Source organism: Pelobates fuscus, chromosome 5, assembly GCF_036172605.1.
Source record: "Pelobates fuscus isolate aPelFus1 chromosome 5, aPelFus1.pri, whole genome shotgun sequence".
NCBI lineage: Eukaryota > Metazoa > Chordata > Amphibia > Anura > Pelobatidae > Pelobates > Pelobates fuscus.
This window is the reverse complement of record NC_086321.1, coordinates 224,384,713-224,411,592: the sequence shown is the minus strand read 5'-3', so window position 1 is coordinate 224,411,592 and position 26,880 is coordinate 224,384,713. Positions and strand designations below refer to the sequence as shown.

The following is a 26,880-nucleotide window of genomic DNA, read 5'->3' as shown; positions in this document are numbered from 1 at the left end:
TAGGATAATAAATTCAATACATCTCTTCCTAACTATCAAATCCTTCTTTGAGTGAGATGAGAAATGACGTTCACAAAGTGACCCTTTGATATATGTGTGTACAGACTGTCATGGAAACGTCACAACAATGCACCCTGAAAGCTTCTACTAAGAATAATTTTTATCAATACATGTGTTAGCAATTTATCTGGCACAATGCATAGGCAGCAATCTATTATCTAGTTCCTTTTTTGCATTAGAGATGCAGTTTAGTCCCAGCAAACCTTCGACACAGTTGGTATGATTGATAATGCAGTACAGATTAAGGGCCAAAGTATACCCCTTTTCTTAGAGGATTACTCTGATCTGATGAATGAAACACTCCAAGCACCATAACCACTACAGTCTGCTGTGCCCTGACACTGTCTGTCCCACTGCAGGTTATCAACTTGTTTTAGCACGGTTTGTCCACTTATTAGGAGCCTGCCGGGTGCCTGCACAGCATCCACCACATCAAAAACCGCACTGCTCTTTAGAGCAAAGCAGTCCAACCGTCATTGACTAAGAGTGTTTAGTTGATTCTATCAGCCAATGATTTGCTCTAAAGTAACCTGTGACTTCTCCAGTTGGATAAAACCAGATGTGGTGTGGGCATCAAACAGGACCCATGCAAGGTGTCAAAGCATGATCAAATGGTTTGACATCTTACCATGTGATGGTGTCTGGGCACTCATTGCATCTTAGCCACTACAGTGGGCTTGAAGTGTTCAGTTATAGGTATTATTAAACCTATGCAATGAGGTGAGATTTCAAACGCATAAAGCAAAAGTGATGCATTAATGCATGGTTCCTTACTAAACTGAAAGTTGTTTAGAATCAACTAATGGATTTTAGTAGCTCTCCAAGATTCCCAGTTTAATTAATAACTTCAGTGGGAATTGGTCATGCGGGATTACAAAGTTTAGATCATTTTAAACAAGTTGGAAAATAACTGATTTGAAAAATTGGACAATTCTTCTAATGTATCTAATTCTTCATGTTGAGCTATAACACCCATTACTCTTAGACAGTTTGCTCCCAGTCTCAGCACTGATTAAAAATAACTTGAATTGTATTGTAAAAGCTAACCTTACTTTAAAGGTAATGCACTAGAATCCCAAATGATTCCATTTCTCCACATAATAAATTATGTAATTCGTCCTTTTTCACAGGCTGTTCTGGGACCTCTCATAGCCATCGCATTGAAGCTTTCTCAGATCCATGAGAGGACTGGTCGAAAGGGGCCTACTGTTATCACCTGAACTCATCATGCACAATTCACCATGGGCCAAAGTCGAGTGTGTCAGAGAGACAGATTATTTTCCTTTACCTAGCTAATGCCTTATCTTTGCTGTATATGCTTAGAACTGTTTTGTTTTTTCTTTTTGTTTTTTAACAAAGTAAAAAGATAAACTGTGTTATGTGCTAATCTTATATAATGTATCTGTAATCACCAAGAACAAGTTGATATTTACTTTCTGTCAGTAATTTTCTGTTCTTGTTTGGTCACACTTCCTAATTAATATGTATTGCTCTAAAATATATTATATGATTGTGTGCTGTCCTGTACTAAGCAATTGTTTCATCACATTTATTAATTTATACAACGTGAGAAGCTTCAAACACTATGCAAAACAAGGGATTTCAAACAAATGGTAGAAATAGACACTAATTTGGTTTATATATACATGCACAATATTTATCCATTGCCACTGGATTGCACCTTGGGGCTTATTCACTAAACATCATATTTTCATATTAACTGAAAATAGATTTACAAAATTTGGGGGGGGGGGGGGGGGGACTTTGCTGTAGTCACAGCTTGGCGATTTTAGCCTAAATTTTGCATTTCGATTTTCAATTCACTACAACTCATTGTTTACTTAATAAACTCAACTGTATTATGTTATGTTGTAATGAATCTTACATACCTCAGAAATGGTTAAACTGCAGGAAGCACTGTTGTATCTTTGCAAGTGATTCCTGATTCAAAATATCATAACAGAATTCCCGTAAGACAATCACGTGTACAGCAAAACCTGTGGAGTGATCCTTTGGAAGGCAAGTAGGCTATGCTCGTGACAAGTCCAATTATTTCTGCCTATGCTCTGTTATATCATTTAATGTTTTTCCTGAAGGCTTCCAAAAGCGCAGAGAGTGGTGCCTGGCGGACCCAAGATAAGGAGTGAAAACTGTTTTAAAAATTTTGTCTACCAACAGTGACGGCACCAGTGCACTACTGCCACCATAACAACTACGGTGTGCTGTAGTGGTTATGGTGTTTTGTCAAGGTGACCAGATCCACCATGTTTTCTCTGACACATATAAGCGTAGCCCTGTAGCATAAAGAATTCAGAAGAATGTGTATTGGATTATGCAATTAGGAAATAAAGAATCCTGCAATTAGGCAGTAGGCAATAATGCAGAATGCGCATTAAACACACTGCAGAGCAGCCCTTTTCATGCGTTTTCATAAATATGAGAAACTTATGTGTGTCCCTATAAACATGGTGAATCTGGTCATGTTCCTTTAAGTGAAATTGTTTAGCAATTTAGCCTTTTATCATAATTTTTGGTTGCAGTAGTATATAGCATAGATTGCTCTCTAACTCAATTTTCCAACACAAAAACGTCAACAAAAGGAATGGCTTATTAAATAAACAGATTGTAGCAAACTGAAACCCGAATAGCAAAATTTGGGCTAAAATACCAGATTTTTAAATATTCTCCAATGCAGCTATAGTCACAGCTTGGCTATTTTAACCTAATTTAATTTAGTTTAAAATCCTGCATGAGTGACAGAGGTGTGTAATGCACCCTCACCTCAAATTGCTACCCATGGTATTAGTTTATCTAAAGACCATATATTGTCAAATGCTCAATGGACACATTAAAATTAATATTTATGGAAAACAATAGAAAATATTTAACATGATGTGTTTTTTTTTTTTATCGGATAGTAAGCATTTTGCACTTGCCTTAACATAAGTTACCTTACCCCTCATCTAGTGGTCTGTGTGGTTTTATATTAGACAGATCTCATCTGCCATTTCTCCAATATTCTGTGGGTATATGGCATCATTGCAATGGTCTGCTACTTGTCGTTGTTTCCTAATCAACTAATACTTAGCTGGTATGATAAAGTAACCAAAATAGTAGGGAAAATGTATTCATACTTACCGTAATTTTATTTTCCTGGCTATTATTCATGGCAGCATTTAACATATGGGTTAGCTCCTCCCTCCAGCCAATAGGACAGGAAAACCAATTAAAGAATTCAATTATCCCTGAGGTATAAGAGATACCAGAAGACTAGGTTCCTCAGTCTAGTAGCAAGCTGATCCGACATAATAAATATGGGTGGGAAACCCAAATGCTGCCATGAATAATAGCCAGGAAAAGAAAATTACGGTAAGTATGAATACATTTTCCCTATTCCTGGCTAATCATGGCAGCATTTAACATATGGGGAATACCCAAGCAGTAAATACCACAGGGAGGGAATAGATGCTCAGAAATATTTATTTTCTTTGAGAAGAACAATAATTTAGGACCGAAAGGCCAAATTGCAGATTAGAATCTGAAGAAACATCAAGTTTGTAATGACTTTAAACGTCCCTATAGACGACCAATTGGCAGCTTTGCAAATGCTCTCTGATGACACTCCAGACTCTGCAGCCCATGAAGTGGCAATCGATCTGGTAGAGTGTGCCCTTATATTTTTGGGAACGGGAACTCCTCGGACCTTATAAGCTCTTGAAATAGAGGAGATAGTCCAGGAACGGAGAGTAGAAACAGAGGCCGCTTCACCCTTATGGGAGCCCCAAAGGACAACAAAGAGTTGAGGAGACTTCCTCCATGCCTTAGTCCGTTGAATGTAAACCAAAAGAAACCTCTTAAGGTCCAGCATGTGACACTTTTCTTCCATCTCGTTCGACAGATTTTGAAAGTAGTCTGGAAGAACAATTTCTTGGTTCAGGTGAAAAGGAGAGACCACCTTAGGTAGAAATTCAGGTCTGGGACGGAGAAAGACCTTGTCATGATAGAAAGTGGTATAAGGTTCTTCTACCGAAAGACCTCTTATGTCCACCATCCTTCTAGCTGAAACCAAGGCCAATAGAAGCAGGGTCTTTTGAGTCAGGGATAACATAGGGATTTCGTCCAATGGTTCGAAAGGTTGCTTCATCAAGGCCTGTAAGACCAAAGGTAAATCCCAGGGACACTTGTAAACCCGGATAGGTGGTCTAATCCTAATAACTGCTTTCATAAAGCGGATTATCATGGGGTTTTCAGCCCATCTGATACCTGACATGGCAGAGATAGCAGAACAATGAACCTTGAGGGTGTTCAGACTTAGACCTCTATCCAACCCAGCCTGTAAGAATCCTAAAACCTGGGAAATAGAAGGTGACTTTAAATCATTCACATCTTCATGAAGCCATTCCGCGAAGGCCCCCCATATCTTATAGTACGTAGAGGAGGTAGAAAACCTTCTGGAACGTTGCAAGGTGGAAACTACTTCTTCAGGAGAAACCCTGTTCGCTTAAGGATTGCCTTTCAAGAGCCATGCATGAAGACGCAGCTTGTGTGGCTCCGGGTGTACTAGAGGTCCTTGAGACAGAAGATTCCAGAAGACTGGAATTTCCCATGGTTTGTCTATCAACAGACTCTTCAAGAGGGGAAACCATGGATGACGGGGCCAGAACCGGATGATAGCTATTATCTTGCATCGTTCTTTGGAGATTTTCTTCAGAAGGGCGGGAATGAGCTGGATCGGAGGGAATACATATGCCAGCTGAAGCGGCCATCTTGATGAAAGGGCGTCTTGAGCATATGCCAGAGGGTGAAATCTCCTTGTCATGAAGCATGGAATATGAGTATTCTAAGCAGTGGCCATTAAATCCACCTGTGGGAGCCCCCACTTCATGACCAGTTGTTGGAAGGCCAAATCGCATAGCTTCCATTCTGTCTCCTTCACTTGATGTCTGCTCAGGAAGTCTGCAATCGTATTCTCCTTCCCAGGAAGGTATAAGGCAGAGAGACCGGCTAGAGTTCTCTGTGCCCAAATCATGATTGGCTTGATCTCCTTCATCAGTGCATAACTCCTGGTACCTCCCTGATGGTTGACGTATGCTACAGCTGCCCTGTTGTCTATCCTCAGCTTCACCCATTGATTCTGAATGAGAGGCTTGAAGTGTAGAAGAGCTAGAAAGGTTGCTCTCAGTTCCCTTATATTGGAAGGAAGATGACGGGTGCGCAGGGGCCATAGAGCCTGAACAAAATGGTCTTTCAGATGTGCACCCCAACCATCTTGACTGGCATCCGTGGTGATTATCATCCAGTCCACCTCCCTCAGAGGGAAACCTTTGGATAGGTTTTCCCAAGAAAGCCACCAGTTGAGGGATAACTTTATATGATCCGGAATGGACATCTTCGTCTCCCATTCCTGGGAGCCTGAATCGAACTTCTGAATGAGTATTCTTGTAGAGGGCGGAGGTTCCACTGAGCCCATCTCACTAGGCCAATCATGTAGGAAAGGGAACCTATGATCCTCATACACTTTCTTGCTGTAGTCGTTCTTTCGATTTGAAATTCTCAAATGCATGACAGTATACTCATTTTTCTGTCATGGGCCAGAGACACTACTGCTGACATTGTGTCAAATTCCGCTCCTAAAAACACCAGCCTTCTGGTAGTTGATTAACCAGCCAAAGCATTCTAGTGTCTGGAGTACGATCAGTCGATGTCTTAGTAAAACCTCGTAGGTTGGAGCGACTATCAGGATATCGTCGAGGTAATGGAATACTGCTATTCCTTTCTTTCTGAGCAATGCGATAACCGTCACCAGGATCTTTGAGAAGGTCATTGGGGCTATGCTGATTCCAAACGGTAGAGCCTGGAACTGGAAATGTAGATTGTTTACGCAGAATCTGAGGAACCTCTGGTGATGAAGAGCTATTGGAACATGGAAGTAAGCGTCCTTCAGATCCACTGAAATTAGCCAATCTCCTTAACGTACCACCGGTATGATAGAGTGAAGAGATTCCATTCTGAATTTTCTCACCCTCAAGTGAATATTGAGTTGATGGAAGTCCAGAATGGGTCTCCACTTTCCTCCAGGTTTCTTCACTAGGAAGAGAGGGGAATAGAAGCCCTGAAACTTTTGTCTGTCTGGAACAGGAACAATCACCCTTTGATGTAGAAGATCTACAGTGTACTGAATTAACGCGTCTCTTTTTAGTGAATTCAGGGGCAAACTGGTCCTTATGAATCTTGATCGGGGAATGTCCATAAATTCCAGAGAATAGCCTTCTGTAATTATGGACCTCACCCAATTGTCTGGGATCTCTGCCCAAACCCTTTGGAAATGCATAAGTCTTCCTCCTACCAAAGGTGCTTGGGCGTAGTAACCTTCAGAATTGTTTGGAAGGATGAAAGGAAGAGGTGTTAGGCTTTCCTCTGGTGGACTTGTTGGTTTGACCACTTCTCCAGGAGTTAGGTCTGTAGTATTCACGTCCTGGTCTATAAGCCTTACTGTCTCTATAGGAAGGGTGTTCCCTATATGAACAACGTTCAAGTGGAGGTCTTCTTGGATGTCTATCTTGCGGAAGCAGAACTTGCTTGACATCCAGTGCTCTCTTGATGGCTTCTTCAAGGGGTTTCCCAAACAATACTTCATCCGAAAAAGGAAGGGAACATAAGTTATGTTTTGAGGCCATATCAGCCCCCCATGATCTGAGCCATAGTGCACGTCTGGCTGCAACCAAGAAAGCCATAACCTTCGACATAACCTTAATCATATCTGTAGAGGCTTCTAATAGCCATTCACTGGCTAGTCTGACCTCCCTTAAGGAATCTGCAATATGTTGTCTTCTGACATCTTTGTCCAAATCCTCTTCTATGTCCAGGATCCACACTCTCGTTGCTCTGGACATAGCAGAAATAGAAACCGCAGGGTGACATCCAGTACCAGCTGCTAAAAAACATTTTGAAATGTCAGCATCTATTCTTTTCTCCATAGGGTCTCTCAGCGAAGCATTGGAATCTATCGGGAGAATAGAACTTTGGACTTCGGTTAGAAGTCCAAAGTCTGGAGTCCTCCTCACATATGGGGTATAATTTAGGCAGACGGTTTTGCAGAGAAAGTCTCTTTTCTGGAGTCTTCCATTCATTACTTATAAGATCCTTAATGGACTTGTGTACCAGAAATGAAGGTTTCCTCTTACTGAGATTCCCGAAGTGTTTGTCCGCTGCTGAGGTTTCTAGCACCTCATCAGGTAATTCCAGTGTTCTTCTCACCAGAGAGATCAAACGCTCTATTGCTTTAGAGTCTAGGGGGCAGGAGTATTCCTCATCACTGGAAGACATCTGTTCAAGGTCCAGGGAACCTAAATCCTGTCTAAAATCTTTGTCTGAAGAATCGTGATTTACCTGGGGATATTCACATCTAGGACGTTTGCCTTTGTGTGATTGAGCAATGCCTTCTACCACTGCTTGTTTTATCCACAAGGCTATATCCTGGGCAGAGGTGGATGCTTGTTGAGGCTGCTGGAATTCAGATTCTCCTGCAACTCGAGTCAAACATCTTTTACATAGCCTGCAGTTTATCCCTTCTCCTGGAAGGAGATCTAGGGCCTGTCCGGTCGTGAGGGCTGAAATTACAGAAGCCAAGAGACTGTACCCTCTATTGTACTCTTTTTATTATGAGAAGGAAAAAAATACATAAATTAATGCTCACCTATGATCTAGAGTCGCTGATTTAGCTGAAGTGGGAGAGTGATCCATTATAGGAAACACAAGTTCAGGCTGAGAGAAAAAAAAATGTTTCTGTAAAGAAAGATATTTTAACAGAAAAAAATACATTTTATACCAAAGGTATCCTAAAAGGGAAAAAAATAAATACATAAATACCTGCAGAGTGAGGGAGCTTGATTCCCAGAGAGCAGTTTACTTTTCTTGAAGGATTTGAATTTCGCGGCAAAATTCAACCGCACTTTTTTCCCTTTAAATAGAAAAGATGCGCTGTGTCTTTAATCGCGCATGCGCGATACACCGCGCGCGCCCGGAACCACCATTTTTGTTATTGGCGAACAAAGGGCTACTTGCGTCCACTTACCATTGCGCATGTGTGGGGGTCCTGAGCCTCCGAACCGGAAATCTGGCGCCAGAGTAAAGAGTTTCACCTGCAGGGACAGGCATAGCAGCAGTTCTCAGCAGGATGCCAGAGGAACACTAACTCCTCTGGCTACCAGGGGTCCCCAGCTACCAAGAGGCGGGTTGCATGTACCTGGTCTTCCTATAGAGGGAGGCTGACCTCTTAGGGAATAAAGGCTGAAAGACATAGCCAGGTGAGCATAAAATAAAGTATCCTTGTAATAAATACAAGCTGTCCTGTCTGGCTAGGAGGACAGGAAAAAAAGATTGAGGAACCTAGTCTTCTGGGATCTCTTATACCTCAGGGATAATTGAATTCTTTAATTGGTTTTCCTGTCCTATTGGCTGGAGGGAGGAGCTAACCCATATGTTAAATGCTGCCATGATTAGCCAGCAAAATTTAAAAATAAGAATCTTCTTTTCGCCGTTTTACCCCCCCACCTCAGCCTCCTTATACTTATTTCTTTGTTTCTTAACAGTTAACATTTCTTATATGTAGCAAGGAAAACACAATACACATGCGCTCTCATACATACAATCTCATATTCACCCCCATAACTCCCTGGGGTTTTACAAAGTAAACACTTATAATGTTAAATGTTTAACCCAAAGATGATGGTCTTTAGTTCAGTACACTGGTGAATGTTCCCCTTAAGGACACAACTTCTGGAATAAAAGGGAATCATGACGGAATATATCCGTCATCTGTCCTTAAGGGGTTAAATGCCGCAGGACAATTTGTGACTCTCCACATGCTGTGTATAACCTTTTTTATCCAAGTACTCCTAGTAGTGGCTTTTATATATCGGTTTATATTTAACCAGTGCCACTAATTTTAATGCAAATAGGAGTATCTATGATGAAAATCAATAGTAGAAACAGGAATACATTGGAGATAGACTAGAAGTGGGGAAAATGGCAAAACTGTGCATAACTTGGAGTGGACTTAGATCCACTAAATAGTAAAATAAAAGATATGTAAACTAAATTAAACTAATTCTTATGCATAAGTGAAATCCAAAACCATATGTCCTCAAAATCAAAACTGCATTAGTGGGACATGATAAAGACTGATTACCTACTATGGTATAAGTAGAAGATAAATCTGATATAGCTGAAAATGATAATATAGTATCGGTCTAATCCCTTTCTGTATGGGAAAACCGATACATAAATACAATGTAGGTCTCGATATTGACACAAAGTAAACTCCGTGCAACACGGTATGACAGAGACAGGGTACTTTCTATTAAGATTTATTGAAGATAGACACTGTCAGTAAAAAGTAGATAAAATCAAACTTGCACTCTCTGAAGCTTCCAAATGTGTGGCATGAAGTATCAGGTCGATACACTGCAGACCAGAAGATCTTTGTAACCCCCTCCTGCCAGCCGGATAGGAGGAAGTCTGGATCTCTGCGAGATGTTGGACACTGAATACCCGCCGCGTGCATTCCACTGCGGCTCAGGATGCGTTCCACCTGGCTGTCTCTCGAGTGCTCGTGTTGGATGCCTTCCTTACGCGTTTCGTGACCGGCTGATCCTCTGATTATGTGTACTGTGGTCGTTGCTGCCGCCCAGGACTGATGGGAGTGAGCGCAGGGCTTATCTTTTTCTATTTGTATTGTATATGTGTTTCAAGGGGTAACAGCCACTCTACTATTTCAATGCTCCTTTTAAAGTAAACTTGAATAATTTGTGTTGAATAAAATGGAATGCAAGCTCCGTGTGCATCTTTATTAATATATTATTTAAAACACTAGATAATGGTAACCTGGAATTGCTACCTCCATGTACTTTTTAAAGCACACATGCTAAAAGTTATATAGGTTTAAGATTATTGTTCGGGAGCAGTGATGTATCTATTGCGAGTCAAACAAGGCATTTGCCTTGGGCAGCACTTTGCAGGGTGCGGCAAAAAAAGCCGCCCCCAAACGCACAGGCAGATCCCTTGTTTGCCTCGTGTCCTGGGGGGCTCAAGAGCTGGCCGGCTGGCCACTTTTGAGCCCCCCGAGGCGGGCGGCGGGCAGCTAGGTGGCATGCTCACTTGTGCACTGCTTAATAAAGCCGGGAGCCGGGTTTGACGTCACTCCGGCTCCCGGCATCACTAAGCGGCGCACAAGGGAACTGAGCAGGAAAATCAGAGCTACCTCGCCGCCTACTCAGCCTTGCTCATTTGTCTTTAATTTTTACATAAAAAACTGTGTGGACCTGTGTGGACATGTGTTACACTACACTCAGTGTAGTGTGACTTGGATTCATTTGCAAAGTCCACCGTCAACAACAAAGCTGCAGAGCAGAGTGTAACTTGTAACGGCAGAGGGAAAGAATATGTTTTGTTATGAAATGTATGTCAAGTTCTCCACGATGGTATAGATATGAAAGAGGAGGACTGCGTGTTTTAAGCCCACAAAAGCTTTGTGCTGTAGAATGGTCCGTTTGGGACTTACAATACTTTCCTCTAGAGAGAAATGTGTATCAAAGGTTTTTGCACGCAATAAATCTCTTTTGCAAAAGAAATTCAAGGAAAGTAAGTGGAAGACTGGAAATTTGGGAAAGTGCCCTTTTCTAAAAAGTGGTCTAATGTATTAAATGCGGGGCATTCACCATGAACCAGCAGGCACAGTCTATTAGGAACTCATCTTTTATTTACCATTTTTGCACCATTTTTTAGAACAGACTCATTGATAAATCTCCCCCCACTGTAGACACATTTCATTTTTACAGATCTTGCCAGGCTCACGCAATCTATAAAACCTTTTACTCAATCCACGAAAACTGAGGCATTTTGAATCAGGCTGTATGTGTATTTTTTTTTTTAATGAAACCATTCTATCAGCGTTACATACTATTTAATATAAGAATCACATAACTATACAGCAAATGTTTAAAGACGTATTGTTCCATATATTGACCATGTCCATTTTTTCAATTTATTACTCAATATTCATGCAAAGCATGAATGATTAGTGAAGTATTCCTTCCCTAATCCAGTGGCGGATCCAGAGCCTGATCTCGGGAGGGGCACTTGTAGATTATTTAAAGAAATAATCCAGACACAATAACCACTACAGCTCAGTGTAGTGGTTATGGTGTCTATAGTGCCGGGACCCCCTCCCAGAGTAAGTAGTCAAACCGTTTAAGAACAGTTTGACAACTTACCTGAAGTCTGCTGGGAAATGGGGCTGTAGTAGTGCATTGGAGCAGTAGTGTGTGTGAGTGGTGCAATGTGTAAGGGGTGCAGTGTGTGTGTGAGGGGGACAGTGTGTGAGCGTGTGTGAGAGCGGCAGTGTATGTCAGGGATGCAGTGTATGTGTGGGACAGTATGTGTGTGTAACAGTTGCAGTGTGTGTGTGTGAGTATTGCAGTGTATGTGTGAGTGTGGGCAATGTGTGTATATGGGGCGGCAGTGTGTGTGTATGAGGGGGCAGTATGGGGGGCAGTACAGGTCTATGGGGGTCAGTGTGTGTGTATGAGGGGGCAGTATGGGGGCAGTACAGGTCTATGGGGGTCAGTGTGTGTGTATGGGGGCCAGTGTGTGTGTATGGGGGCAGTATGGGGGGCAGTGTGTGTGTATGGGGGGCAGTATGGGTGTATGGGGGGCAGTATGGGTGTAGGGGGGGCAGTATGGGTGTATGGGGGCAGTGTGGGTGTATGGGGGGCAGTGTGGGTGTATGGGGGCAGTATGGGGGTCAGTGTGTGTGTATGTGGGTCAGTGTGTGTGTATGTGGGTCAGTGTGTGTGTATGTGGGTCAGTGTGTGTGTATGGGGGGCAGTGTGGGTGTATGGGGGGCAGTGTGGGTGTATGGGGGGCAGTATGTGTGTAATGGGGGGCAGTGTGTGTGTAATGGGGGGCAGTGTGTGTGATATAAGGGTATGGGGTCTTTTTTTTTTTATATATATTTATTTTTTATTTAAATAAATATTCTATGTCCCCCCTCCCTTCTTACCTTTACTGGGGGAGGGGGGACATTTCCCTGGTGGTCCGGTGGGCGATTCATTGGTGGTCCCAGTGGGGAGAGTGAACTCTAGCCCACGCTCCCGGGCTAGAGTTCACTCTCGCGAGATTTGGAGCGTTGCCGTGGTAACCGCGGCAACGCTCCAAATCTCGCGAGAGGAGGACCCGGAGGAGCTGCAGCCTGACCTCCGGGTCCTCCCTCTAACTCCCTCCCTCCCCCGCTGGCCGCCAGCACAGTGCCTGCGGACCGGGGAGGGAGATCTGTGATCTCCCCTCCGGTCCGCACGCACATTTAAGGGCTGGCAGGGGAGGGAGAGGGAGACCGTCGGTATTCTCGGGGGGGGCAATTGCCCCGTTGCCCCCCCCCTGGATCCGCCACTGCCCTAATCTTAATATATCAACACACAAACTTTTACTGTATGTAAAGTCAGAGGTAAATATATCTACGTGATACGATTATCTTCTATCTTCTGAGTAAGCATATCTCCCAGAGTAAGAGTTTGTTTGTAGAAGCATATCTGTTTTTTTGAATAGCTAGTGAAACAGCATTGATTTTCTTCACTAAATTGAGACTTGTAGAGAATTGACAACGAAATTATTCATAGAACATTTTGGGTCCAAAAAAATGCTGAAAAATTATTTTAAGACATTTTCCAATTCAGACATTATGGACAAAGATGTACATTTACCAAATGTTCTTCTTTTATCCTCTCTATTTATTATTTAGACTACAGTACATAAATTTTAGATAACATTAATACTTATTTTATACACCTATAAAGAATTGAATGGGGCTCAATTAATCAATGTTAATCAAAAAAAATAATGAAAGAAAAAGGAAATAATCAGCTATAAGCTTGAACATACAAGAACTGCGGTAGGTCGACCCATCCTACAAAAGGAAGAGCCTCTACAAACCGTCCACCTAAATGTTTTTAATGTTTTTATTTCTTATTTCATAAGCCTCTGTCCAGTAAAAGTGTATTGGAATCAATACAAAGTGGGTTGGAAGTGGATTTTGTGAGCTGTTGACCACACATGGTCACAGTTGAGGTTTAGGCTCTCTCCAGGGCCAGAGAGGAAAGGAGAGAGAGTCTGTCCAAGTTGTGCACATACAGAATGCACAAGGCAGGAGTTGGATGGCAAAAAGGGAAGTAAAACTTATCCATTTGCAACACTGATGTAAAGGACAATCCTGTAATGCAGCATTTTTTACAAATCACTGCTGCTATAAATTACTGTGAGCAGAGTACCTTCTTTACCATAGCATTTATAATTAGGGATTATTCTAGCCTCAGTGAGGGAATAATCTCATTTTTTTTAAAGACAGGAGGCAAATATTTGCTTTAACCTCTAGCAGCAAAGAAATAGTTACTAGAACTTTTCAAAGCAACCAATCAGAACAAAATAACAGCAGCATAAAACCACTTGGGCAGACCCTCCCACTTCCTCTTTCTTTGTTGAGGTTGAGCAGGAGAGCAAGGAAAACCAAGGAATCCACCTTGTAGCAGGCACTTCTAGAGAAACAATCGTCAAAACCAGAGGGAAAACAGGTTACACTGCAAGAAAAAAGAAACATTGTGAAAGTAAACTGTCAAAGCAAGATGCCATAGCCATACAATGTTACTTCTACAATTTAATACATGATGAATAAAACGCACATGGACAATCACCACCGTATAATGAAAATAATCTTTATTATACTTTATGTTTTTGTCTTGTCCTGGGAGATATTCTGCCACAAGTGACAAATTCTTGTCCAGACAGTATTGATAGAGATCCTTTGTGAGATCCGACTGCAGTGCGGAGCAGACAGCCGGAATGTTGTCCATGCAGGGAGGCAGCGAGCAGTGATTTTTCCCCTGGGAAGGCTGCGAATGGCGAACGAAACCTGCAGTTAGTTCCAGACAGTTGACGTGAGGAGCTCTTTCCTCCAGAGTTCAGAGTTCTCCTGTCGCCAAGCCATCGCAAATAGCTCCTCACCCATACAACCGGCGTCGGATTCCAGGACGAAGTCTGATTAAGGTCCGAAAATCGCCTTGCCATTCCAGGTCTCCATATGTCGAAGTCACCAATGAAGTTCTAGAGGAGCTTTACCTGAAAGCCACATGACTCGGTCGTACAAGGCCGAAGATCTGAGATAGCTAGCCTTCGGGCGTTGGAGTGTCCGATAGTGCAAGGTTCTGGAAAGATGGCTTCAATGGAGGATGACAACAGGCCTATCGTCCGGGCCAGGTTCCTTAGTGTGACCCGCGAGTTGCGGAGCATGCATCTGATATCCTTGCTCAAGGCGATCACCTTGGACATTTGAAGATGGAGCACCGCCTGAACCAAATATTCCACGAAAACCCAGATATTTCCCCGTTGATGGCGAAACCCAGACAGGCTTCCCTCAGATCCAGTTGGGAGAACCAATCACCCTTGCAGAACAAGTCTCCGAGTAGAGGGTTCCATCCATCTTGAAATGTCAACAGATGCTTTGAGGGCATGCAGATTGAGAACAGGGCGGAAGTCCCCAACCTCTCTCCATGCAAGGGAGATAATGCTCAAGAAGTGAGGTCGGCCTGTCGCCCACTCCACTGAACCCTTGTCCAGCAGGGATAAACTTTGGAATGAACCAGAACGGACGCCTCTTTAGCCATGGAGTGGTGATCTGTGTCTGAGGTTCAACAAAATTGATCCTGACTCCGGGCACAGTCTGAGAGACATCTGTGCCTAGTTGAGAGACGTATAAATAGAAATGTGTTGGTTCAACTCGTTCGTGAAGGCATCCCCAAGGAGCAGACCCAGTTCCTTGGATGCCTAATCTGCCAACTTGCTGTCCAGCTTGGAAGGGGCCACTTTGCGGCGCTCGGGGGACCTTTGGTCCCATTCATGAAGGAGAGTTAGCATCCGCCGGTGTTCCACTTTGTAGAGCATCATCCGCCCTGCGGAACATCTGTGTCAACGTGCCACTGACATCCAGCAGTTAGTCCTGGACAGAGCGCAAACCCTGTTCCAGGTCTTTGTGGGGTCTTTTCCGGACTTATTCATGAAAAATGGCCATCTTGTTTAAATTGTCAGGCAGCTCCCTCTTCATCGGTCAGAGTGCCATGGCCCTTCCAAGATCTCTTACGTGCGGAGTCCATATCCACAGAGCAGAGGTAATCGCAGAGCCGGAGCGTCGAGCACCTGAGGTGCCGGGTGCAGAGTCCAGGGTGGTCAGTGGAGCGTCAACATGTAGGGCAACGAGGACTTCAGGCAATGAGTCCACTAAGGCGGCACGAAGCCAGGCCTGGAGACCTTCTGGGCACCGAAATCTACTCCATCAGCCGTGACTGTATCACTGCCATAGAAGTAACACTATCAGTGTGGTACCTGGTGCGGCCAGCTGGGGGTCACGCAACAAGCACAAGCATACCATGCAGTATAGGCCAGCAGGAGGGGGTCACCCTCAGTATGATAAGAACAGGACACTGAAAGTACAGTAGTGCAGTCAGCAGGAGGGGGTCACCCTCAGTATGAGTATCACAGGACACTGTAAGTACAGCAGTGCAGTCAGCGGGAGGGGGACACCCTCATTATAAACATAACAGAATGCTGAAGGTCCAGCAGGGCAGTCGACAGGAGGGGATCACCCTCAGTATGATAAGAACAGGACAGTGAAAGTACAGTAGTGCAGTCAGCAGGAGGGGGTCACCCTCAGCATGATTATAACAGGACACTGTAAGGCCAGCAGAGTATTAACCCCTTAAGGACACATGACATGTGTGACATGTCATGATTCCCTTTTATTCCAGAAGTTTGGTCCTTAAGGGGTTAAGCGGTAGGGGGTCACCCTCAGTATGAATATAATAGGACACTGTAGGTCCAGCAGTGTTGTCAGAAGGAGGGGGTCACCCAACCCACAATAGTGCCGCTTGCACAGCAGTATGGCCCAGTAGAGGGCAGTATAAGCAGGGACAGTGCCCCAGTAATGTAGAGGGGGGTCATCCCCTGTAATGGGGTGCTTGTTAGTCCACGTGAGGAGTAGAAGAGAGTGTCAGGTTAGATAGGTGTAGGTATGGGACAGTCCCTGTCCATCCAGGGTCCATGTAGTGTATGTAATGTTAATGCATAAAGTCCCCTTCAAGAAGGGGCAGCAACACCAATACAGAGGAGACACAGGGAGAGGAAAGGCTGGCCACATGTCCAGCAGACAGCAGGGCAGCGGGGTGAGTGAGACCGGGCTGCCAGGAACGCACGGAGCCCACGCAACTTCGAAATAATGGCCGCCACAGCTCCAACAAAATGGATGCAGCGGCTGCAAATATCGAGCGCAGCCTACCGCGCGGTAGTCGCACAGCACTGCCGCGAGTGAAAAACGGCTCGGTAAGCGGTCGGGGGCCGCGGGGAGCATCTGGGGAGTGAGTCGGGGGAGAGTGGAGGCGGTAGAGTCCAGGAGAGAACCTCCAGAACGCACAGCGCGATGGCTGGCCAGGTGGAAACCCCAGGATGGTATAACAGGGTAGAGCAAAAATCCAAAACCCCTTAACAGGGAGCAGGGCACCCACCCCACAGACAGCCCAGCAAAAGCCACATATACAGTATACAAGTAAACACAGCAAGTAAGTACCATGCAAAAAAACAACCCAGAGCAGAGACAGCTCTGAGTTGGTGAGTGCTCACCTGGAGGCAGTAGCAAATAAAGGAGTGGGAGGGTCTGCCTAAGTGGTTTTATACTGCTGTTATTTTGTTTTGATTGGTTATTTTGAAAAGTTCTGTTAGCTATTTCTTTGCTGACAGAGTTTTCAGTAAAGAAGGTAAAGCAAATATGAAGCCTCCTGTCTTGCCATAAAATTATGAAAACCTGATATGGGGCCCTTTAAATCGGAGGTGTTAAACATGCAGTCCAAGACTCTGTAAATGTATAGGAACTTAGTCACCACACTTTCAACTGTATTTATTGCCTGTCAAGCATGCACAAAAACTTTATGTGCGCCGCCAGACAAAACGGATACACAGGGTGATCAAGGGTACCTTTAAACCCCTTCTGCTGCTGGAGAATGGAGCATTTGACCACTCAGTTACCTCTCTCTACCTGATCCCTTACCATGCGCTGCAGAGCTGGATATACAGTTGCAAGAAAAAGTATGTGAACCCTTTGGAATGATAGGGATTTCTGCACAAATTGGTCATAAAATGTGATCTGATCATCATCTAAGTCACGACAATAGACAATCACAGTCTGCTTAAACTAATAACACACAAAGAATGAAATGTTGCCATGTTTTTATTGAACACACCATGTAAACATTCACAGTGCAGGTGGAAAAATTATGTGAACCCTTGGATTTAATAACTGGTTGAACCTCCTTTGGCAGCAATAACTTCAACCAAACGTTTCCTGTAGTTGCAGATCAGATGTGCACAACGGTCAGGAGTAATTCTTGACCATTCCTCTTTACAGAACTGTTTCAGTTCAGCAATATTCTTGGGATGTCTGGTGTGAATCGCTTTCTTGAGGTCATGCCACAGCATCTCAATCGGGTTGAGGTCAGGTCAGTGACTGGGCCACTTCAGAAGGCGTATTTCTTCTGTTTAAGCCATTCTGTTGTTGATTTACTTCTATGCTTTGGGTCATTGTCCTGTTGCAACACCCATCTTCTGTTGAGCTTCAGCTGGTAGGCAGATGGCCTTAAGTTCTCCTGAAAAATGTCTTGATAAACTTGGGAATTAATTTTTCCTTCGATGATAGCAATCCGTCCAGCCCCTGATGCAGCAAAGCAGCCCCAAACCATGATGCCCCCACCACCATACTTCACAGTTGGCATGAGGTTTTGATGTTGGTGTGCTGTGCCTCTTTTTCGCCACACATAGTGTTGTGTGTTTCTTCCAAACAATTCAACTTTGGTTTCATCTGTCCACAGAATATTTTGCAAGTACTGCTGTGGAACATCCAGGTGCTCTTGTGCAAACTGTAAACGTGCAGCAATGTTTTGTTTGGACAGCAGTGGCTTCCTCTGTGGTATCCTCCCATGAAATCCATTCTTGTTTAGTGTTTTACTTATTGTAGATTCGCTAACAGGGATGTTAGCATTTGCCAGTGACTTTTGTAAGTCTTTAGCTGACACTCTAGGATTCTTCTTCACCTCATTGAGCAGTCTGCGCTGTGCTCTTTCAATCATCTTTACAGGACGGCCACTCCTAGGGAGAGTAGCAGCAGTGCTGAACTTTCTCCATTTATAGACAATTTGTCTTACCGTGGACTGATGAACAGCAAGGCTTTTGGAGATACTTTTTTTTTTTAAATTCTTTATTTTTGCGTGCATGAAAGATAACAAACAGCTTACCTCGCCACAACAGCGTTTGGAACCTGAAACATAACACAGTTATTATACAGTTATGGCATTGAAACAGTGCACAATTTTTAAGTGAAAACAAGCTTATACGTTGTGAGGCAATATAGGAACAGTATAATGGTAAAGACATGCAAATTGCCGATTGATTAAGCTAGAGGTATGTAAAAGTAAACATGCTGAGCCTATGATAGACTTATTCTACTGTTGGTACAGATCCCGCTGGGTATGGAGTCAAGAAAGGGTAAGATAAGATAAGGGAACAACACAGGTAGCCTACTGCTCTGCCCATATCACAGGAACTTTAAGTGGTAGAGGGCAAAAACAGGTGCAGAGTGGTTTCTATGCAGAGAGAAAGCAAACTGTAGTATGGGTATGGTAGATCTGGTACTAGCTTATGCCCACACATTTAATATAGGAGATTTACTGGGATCACATTATGCCAGAGCTGTAAAAATTGAAAGCTTAATAAAACATGAACACTTTGGTGGGTCACATCATTACATCAGTAGTATGCATTTGTAGGTTAAATGAGAGCACAGTGCCCACGGGGTACACTTAGATGATACCAGGTAGATTGATTCAAGATTATAGTAAACTATGGGCTAGACATTGCTTTTCATGCTAAACACGCTAAACATGGGCGGCCTGGGGTAGAGCCTAACATTTCTTAGGGTGAAGCTGCTGGGGACAAGAGTGGTCTCGAATGTACTCTGCCTTACAGATGTACTAGGCATCAAAGTCTGGGTGCTTCTTTGCAGTGATAGCACGTAACTGTCCAGGCTAAGAGTACCTGTGGAGGGCGGTATATTGGGTGCTTTAGCAGATACCTATTGCCGGTAAGCCCAGGGCATTTTCCTTCTGAGTCTCTCCCCTGTCGCCCCCTAGCTTGTTGATGCTGCTGCGGGAGTTGGCTCCGGCGGTGTGTCGTGGAGTCATCTGCTGTACAGTCACTTGGGTCGTCTTGACGTGCGCGTGTGATCGGTGTAAGCTGCTCTGTATGCTGAGAGTTTGATCAAGTGAGTTGCTTGTGTGCAGCAGTTGTTTCGCTGGTCCAGGTGGTTTCAGTTGTGGGTAGGGGGATGCACCCGATAGGCCTCCCACAGTAGCTCCGTCATGCTGTGGGCCGTATCCACGAGGTCACCATTCTCTCTGCTTGCCGATAGGTAGCACCCCTCTTCTGTAGGGCATACGTGAAGCTTGTGCAGAGGTGATCAAAGGTCTCCAGAGGTGACATAGGTGGCTGGGTGTGTGCGCTCTGCTTTCCATGTTTGCGCCGAGCCGCCATTAAGGGTTTACCCTGTGGGACAGTTTCCCCGGTTTGGCTTGTGTCTGGGTCGCCTGCTTGCTTCCAGTGTGGACCGGGATATCCCCCGCCGGTCCAAAGGGGGGGGGGGGTAGGTTGCAGAGATGTCGCTTAGTGGCTTTTGTGTCGGAGAGAGTGGCCGCCTCTCCCCGGTTTCAGCCTCAGTAGGCCGCATTCGTTTCTCTGCTTTCCCGGCCTCTACGGACCCCGGAGTGGTATCGCTGGGTTCAGGAGGGCACCCCCGACGTGGGTGGCGCACCCCCGAGTGGCTTTGGGTGAGGTGGTCGCCGCTTTGGCCCCGGATCGTGCCCGCTCGGCCGGAGCCCATGTTAGTTGCGTCTGCCTGGCTCGGCAGTCAAGCTCCGCCCCCCTTTGGAGATACTTTTATAACCCTTTCCAGCTTTATGCAATTCAACAATTCTTAATCGTAGGTCTTCTGAGAGCTCTTTTGTGCGAGGCATCATTCACATCAGGCAATGCTTCTTGTGAAAAGCAAAACCAGAACTGGTGTGTGTTTTTTTATAGGGCAGGGCAGCTGTAACCCACACCTCCAATCTCATCTCATTGATTGGACTCCAGTTGGCTGACATCTCACACCAATTAGCTCTTGGAGAGGTAATTAGTCTAGGGGTTCACATACTTTTTCCACCTGCACTGTGAATGTTTACATGGTGTGTTCAATAAAAACATGGCAACATTTCATTCTTTGTGTATTATTAGTTTAAGCAGACTGTGATTGTCTATTGTTGTGACTTAGATGATTATCAGATCACATTTTATGACCAATTTGTGCAGAAATCCATATAATTCCAAAGGGTTCACATACTTTTTCTTGCAACTGTAAATAATGTGATATTCCAGTGTTTGGTATCGTACAGGACATACAGAACAGTGTGAAGGAGCAGGGAGAGAGAGGTGAGCAATACAATTCTAAACTGCCAAGGATGAGTCTCTCACCGCATAGAAACATATGAAAGTGTGAGTGAGGGTCTCTCATATATTGGGGGTAATAAGAGTATCAAAGGGCCTCTGACTATTAAAACATTATTTCAAATTTAAACCTTAAATAGCTGTATTGGAGAATTCTCTAAGTATACTATGCTTCTAGTTCGACCTAAACTTTGAAATTCTCTTTGAATTCTCCCTTTATTGAATAATCCTGATTTAGTGAATAATCTATTCTCCATTCCAAAAACAATTAAACCTTTTGACCCAGTATACATGCCTAAAATATACCAACCACATGACTTGGTGTTTGACTATTTGCATTAACAAATAGAAGTACCTAGTAGAATGGGCAGTGAGTGAATATTGCAATATCATTTATACAAGTGCACAAACCAGTTTTAAACCTTTCAAGGCTTCTTAAAAACACGTGAAGTAAAAAATAAGTGCATTTGGCCCACCACTGAATCAAGTACCCATGTATCTGCGGGTCTTAACCAACCTTAACATGGGGCGGTGGCAAATATTGTTACTTTGTTATTAATGTCACTACGAAAACAGATATATGCCACGATAATGTTTTCAAGGTAAATGAGTGTGGGGCAGTGGGACGCTTGTTTCTATGTCAAGTTGAACCCTCAACCAATCTCTTGTGATTATGAACACTCGTTCACAAATGTTCAATCAGATTATTTCTCATTTGCAACATAGCAACTTATGATTACATTTATTTTAATGACATATGAAGCAACACAACATATTCAGAAAATGATTAATTTATTGGTTCATTGCAAATGAAATGCCCATTGCAACAGTAAAACTTTGTACACATGTTTATATATACATACACAGGCATACATATTACAAACGGGAAGGATATGTACACAAAAATATTTAAATTAAAAACATTAACATCCATATTGCATAAACATTTTTTTTTTATGTAACCATCCCAAAAAATAACATTTGCTATAGTCTTGCATCAATGCCCTTCATATATGTTTGTCTTGTTTTTTGATACACAGTTGTGTGTCTGACTCTAGTGTCTGTTACAATAACATTTGGCAAAAAGTGATACAATGACATTCGGCAAAAAGTGTTTACTCAGCATGGATAACTACTAAGTGCTTGTTCAGAATATTGCAAAATATGACATATATTTCACACTGCTTTCAATTTCAGAAATTTCTTTGACAATTGTTATTTGTGTATGAAAGAAAGAAGTTATTTGCCCTGCATTGCCGAGAAACTGTCAGGACTTTCATAATACGATTGCACTCTATACGGTTCTAAAGGGGTTACTAAACAAAGCATACATTGATCATATCAGTCATATAAATGAAATATCAGTAAACTTAATAAATAGAATCACAGACCTCATATATATTTATTTTTCAACCTTTTAGTGCAACTATTTGTAACTAACAAGACATCCAGTCCTATTAGTCTGTTTGATATCCCTATAACACATCTGTGCTTTTTCCCCACTGTAGGACAAACAACAGAACAGATATACAAAAAGTCATATATATGGATTATATCACCAAACCGTGAGCTATGACCAGTTGAGATGACTTGTAAAATATAAAACCAGTCTCCATCTCCTCTGTATCTAGACCTAAATCATTAAGTTTTGTTTTAGCTCATCATTACTCACTGATTAGTGAAAAGACCCACAGGGTAGCTAGATACAAACAGTGTCTGAGAAGACATATGTATTTGTATACAGCTGATCGCATGTATGTTCTATTAAGGTTCATATAGAAAAAACACAATCTACCAACTGGTAACCAGCGTGTTTGTATAATAAGTCTGTTCGCTACACCTGTTGTACTATCTAGCCATTCTCCTTTCTCAAACGGTCTTGGCTCCACTCAGATAGGTATACCTGTATATATCTGCGTGCATCTGTAAAGAATTCATGGTGATACTGCAATAAATGATGGAAACACACTGCTTTTTCTATTTAGCTAACTCAGATTCACAGGTATACTACTCCACAATCCCCGTCAATGCTGTCATCACTCATGTAAATGCATCTTGCTGTGAGTGAGATTCACGAACATCTGAAGAGCTCGTTCTATCAGCAGGTGCACGGACGCACTGCCTTCACACAGCAGAGAGCCTGGATCGTATTTGGCGTGACATGCTCATCTTCGTAATTTGGTTAATAAAAACACTTGAGTAATCAGTTACTTGTTTCCACAATATTTACATGGATTGGACAAGAGTCCCCTTCTGTGCTGGATCCCGTGTCTGAGTTGGTTGGCTGCACCGATGCTTCGTATGAGGGTGGAAGCTCTTGGCTGGAGTAGGTTTCATTCACAATGTCCATGGAGCTCTCTGTGTATAATGGAGGAGGAATATTCAGGTATTCTTCAGCTGCAATTACATCGTCATTGCTGTCTGGTTGTAACTGAATTTCTTGAATTACACTGTCATATGAGGGTGGATAGAAATCTGGTCTAAAATGATAAAACAAGCAAGTTAAATATATTGAATGCTATAACTCAAGCATTACATGAATAATGTTAAATAGGCTTTGGCACCCGGCATTACAAGAAAACTACAATATATATATATATATATATATATATATATATATATATATATTCACACATATAAAAAACATATTCCCAATTAAAGAACACTTGTATGCCCACATATATATGTGCAGTATTATTACGCCAACAACTTACAGGGTTATTTACCAAAGTGAATTTCAAATTTGAGGCCAGAGCAGCAGATGTGAAAGCATAGTTGACAGCAAATTTTGAAATTCACTTTGACATCTCAGTAATCTTCAGTAAATAACTATATAACAATTAAACGAGAAGAAGCAATGAATAAAAACAGTTTGGGAGGTAATTCTGTATAAAATACAATTTGGAAGAAATTTACTGTTAAAGATCTAGAACAGGGATAGGCAACCTTCAGCACCCCAGATGTTGTGGACTACATCTCCCGTGATGCTTTGCCAGCATTGTGGCTGTAAGAGCATTATGGGAGATGTAGTCCAAAACATCTGGAGTGCCGAAGGTTGCCTGCCCCTGATCTAGAACAATGCAATTTGGTAGAACCGAGAAACAATATTTTTAGTTGTGGTAAAACATTTTGTTTGATTACATTTTGGAAGTATTTTTTAGATTAAGCTTAGCTCAGCCTAGACTTTTTCCAAGTTCAACAAAATGAATACTATTGCGTTAGGTAATAATAACATCTAAATCTCAGTACATACTGGAAAACTAGCAATAGATAAATCCTTCCTCCCTGGTTAAATACTTTTATATTATTATTAACATACCTGTCTATTGTCTCGATATGTACTTCTTGTTGACTGTGGATTCGCCTGATCATATTATGGAACAGACTTTTGTGATTGGCCTCATGATATGTGCTCCAAAAAACTCCAACTAAAAGCAGAATAAATCCTGCTGGCAACAAAGTGTATGCCACGATTATCTCTCTTTTACAATTACATACATAGCTGGAAGATACATAGAAGGCTCCCAGGCAGACCAGAGAGAACCCAATAATTAGTAGGGAGAACCGAAGCACTGTGTACACGCTTGTTTTTATCTTCATGTTTGACAGCTGGGAGGCTTGACACTGCTAAGACGAAGTAACTTGCCCGTCTGTTCATGCAGTAGATTTATATGTTAGGTAGAGAGGAGGCCTTTGGACATTGATTGATAAGAGTCAATGGCAGGATATTCATTAACCACACAAAAGTGTTACTTAGAGGTGATACCCACTAGGATTAGCCTTTAATCAAATGGTTAACCAACAAGACCTAAATCTTTTATATACACAGCCTTTTGCCTGATTTAGTTTAGGAAATTGGATTGCAAAATTTTATACAACTCCCTATTTTTAACATATTAAATGCACTGTCCTTAGTTTACAGGCAATAGTAAAATGCCAAGTTTCTGTGAATACAATTTGGCTGCTGTAAAAATAACTATAAACCAATCATATTTAAGCAAACAATAGAGCAATGCTTTAAAATATGGAACTGCTTGGTTTGCTGATGCATTGCTTACAATGGTCTTCTCTTCCGGGCTTCCAAAAATGTTTTTCTAAGTAGCAGATAAAGTATAGAGTTTGATTTAAATGTATCAGTTGATTTATACTGTTTGCAAAGAGAACTAGAACCCGGACATTTCAGTAACAGTTCGGCTTCGAGTTCGGCTGCAGGGCAGCCAATCAACAAGCGTTTGACTCATGTGCAGGGCCGTTTGAAGGAATTTGGGGGCCACAAGCAAAATGAACATGGAGGCCCCTGGGCGGCCCCCACCCCTGAGTGGCGGGTGGGGCCCTAAATAACAATGAGGGGGGTGGGACCTACTGTCCTCCCTCCCGGCCTTCAACCCTGTGCGGTGGGTGGGGGCCCTAAATAACAATGAGGGGGGGACCTACTGTCCTTCCCCTGACCCCCAGCCCTGAGCGGTGGGTGGGGGCCATAAATAAGAATGAGGGGGGGCCTACTGTCCTCCCCCTGGCCCCCATCCCTGCACGGCGGGTGGGGGCCCTACATAAGAATGAGAGGGGGACCTACTGTCCTCCCCCCGGCCCCTACCACTGAGCGGTGGGTGGGGGCCCTAAATAAGAATGAGGGGGATGGACCTAATGTCCTCCTCCCTGACCCCCACCCCTGAGCGGTGGATGGGGACCTTAAATAAGAATGAGGGGGGACCTACTGTCCTCTCCCCCTGGCCCCCACCCCTGCGCGGCAGGTGGGGACCCTACATAACAATGAAGGGTGGGGGACCTACTGTTCTCCCCCCGGCCCCCACCCCTGAGCGGCGGGTGGGGGCCCTCAATGAAAATCCCCCCCCTTCCAAGGTGACTAGGGGTCCCCAAGCCCCTAGTCAACCCCCCACCCAAATAAAAGTTATCCCCTACCTACCCCCCTCACCCTAAAAACAGTGAGGGGGAATAAAATAACTAACCTGTAAATAAAAATAAAACTTACCCTTTGATGTCTTCTTTCTTCTAAAATCTTATTTTTTCAGCCCTGAAAAAGGCCAAGTAAAAAACCCTAATACCCGTCGAACTTAAAATAAAATAAAAAATCCAAGCGCAAAAACAACTCGCCGAAAAAGGAAAAAAACCTGGCGCTAAAAAAAAAACAATCAGTAGGTCCCACCCCTCATTCTTATTTAGGGCCCCCACCCACTACCCTTCAGGGGTGGGGGCCGGGGAGAGGACAGTAGGTCCCACCGCTCAATCTTAGTTAGGGCCCCCACCCACCGCGCAGGGGTGGGGGCCGGGGGGGCGGACAGTAGTTTTTCCCCCATCATTCTTATTTAGGGCCCCCACCCACCGCTCAGGGGTGGGGGCCGGGGGGGAGGACAGTAGGTCCCCCCCTCAATCTTATTTAGGGACCCCACCCGCCATGCAGGTGTGGGGGCTGGGGGGGTAAGACAGTAGGTCCCCCCCTCAATCTTATTTAGGGCCCCCACCCACCAGGACTTTTTTAGAGCCATTTTAGTGCCCAAAAGTTCGGGGTCAAGTTCAGGTCAAGTTCAAGTCCCAAACTCTAACTCTAACTACCGTATATACTCGAGTATAAGCCGAGTTTTTCAGCCCATTTTTTGGGCTGAAAAACCCCAACTCGGCTTATACTCGAGTCAAGGTCTGTATTATGGCAATTTGCATTGCCATAATACAGACTGGGGGGAGAGGGGGGCTGGCAGAGCTGTAACTTACCTGTTCTGCAGCTCCTGTCAGCTCTCTCCTCCTCCGCGCCGTCCGGTCAGCACCTCGGTCAGCTCCCAGTGTAAGTCTCGCGAGAGCCGCGGCTCTCGCGAGACTTACAGTGTGAGCTGATAGAAGGAGCTGCACGGACGGCGCAGAGGAGGAGAGAGCTGACAGGAGCTGCAGAACAGGTAAGTTACAGCTCTGCCAGCCCCCCTCTCCCCCCCCCCACTGAACTGCCACTGGACCACCAGGGAAGGAGAGCCCCCCTCCCTGCCATGTATCAAGCAGGGAGGGGGGGCGAAAAATAAATAAAAATAAAATAAAATAAGAAATAATAATAAAAAATAATAATAAAAAAAAAAGGGGGTATAAGGACCACTGTGGGAGGGAGGGGGGGTATAAGGACCGCTATGGGAGGGAGGGGGGGATAAGGACCACTATGGGAGGGAGGGGGGGGATAAGGACCACTATGGGAGGGAG

General features: G+C 43.7%; 2 protein-coding genes across 2 annotated transcripts in view; one reads left to right on the top strand and one right to left on the bottom strand.

Moving 5' to 3' along the window:
• Positions 1-1,924, top strand: part of PGM5 (phosphoglucomutase 5) — a 180,468-nt gene extending 178,544 nt beyond the window's left edge. Inside the window, exon 11 of the mRNA XM_063455074.1 lies at positions 1,191-1,924. Coding sequence (XP_063311144.1) covers positions 1,191-1,280 — 90 coding nt within the window. The 3' untranslated portion in view covers positions 1,281-1,924. The remainder of the gene's footprint in view (positions 1-1,190) is intronic.
• Positions 1,925-21,778: 19,854 nt separating this feature from the next.
• TMEM252 (transmembrane protein 252) lies at positions 21,779-24,304 on the bottom strand. Its single transcript, XM_063457199.1, has 2 exons — positions 24,002-24,304; positions 21,779-23,162 (listed from the first exon to the last, which is right to left on the bottom strand). The coding sequence occupies exons 1-2, from the start codon at positions 24,280-24,282 to the stop codon at positions 22,886-22,888; spliced, it is 558 nt and encodes a 185-aa protein (XP_063313269.1). The 5' UTR covers positions 24,283-24,304; the 3' UTR covers positions 21,779-22,885.
• Between the last annotated feature and the right edge of the window lie 2,576 nt (positions 24,305-26,880).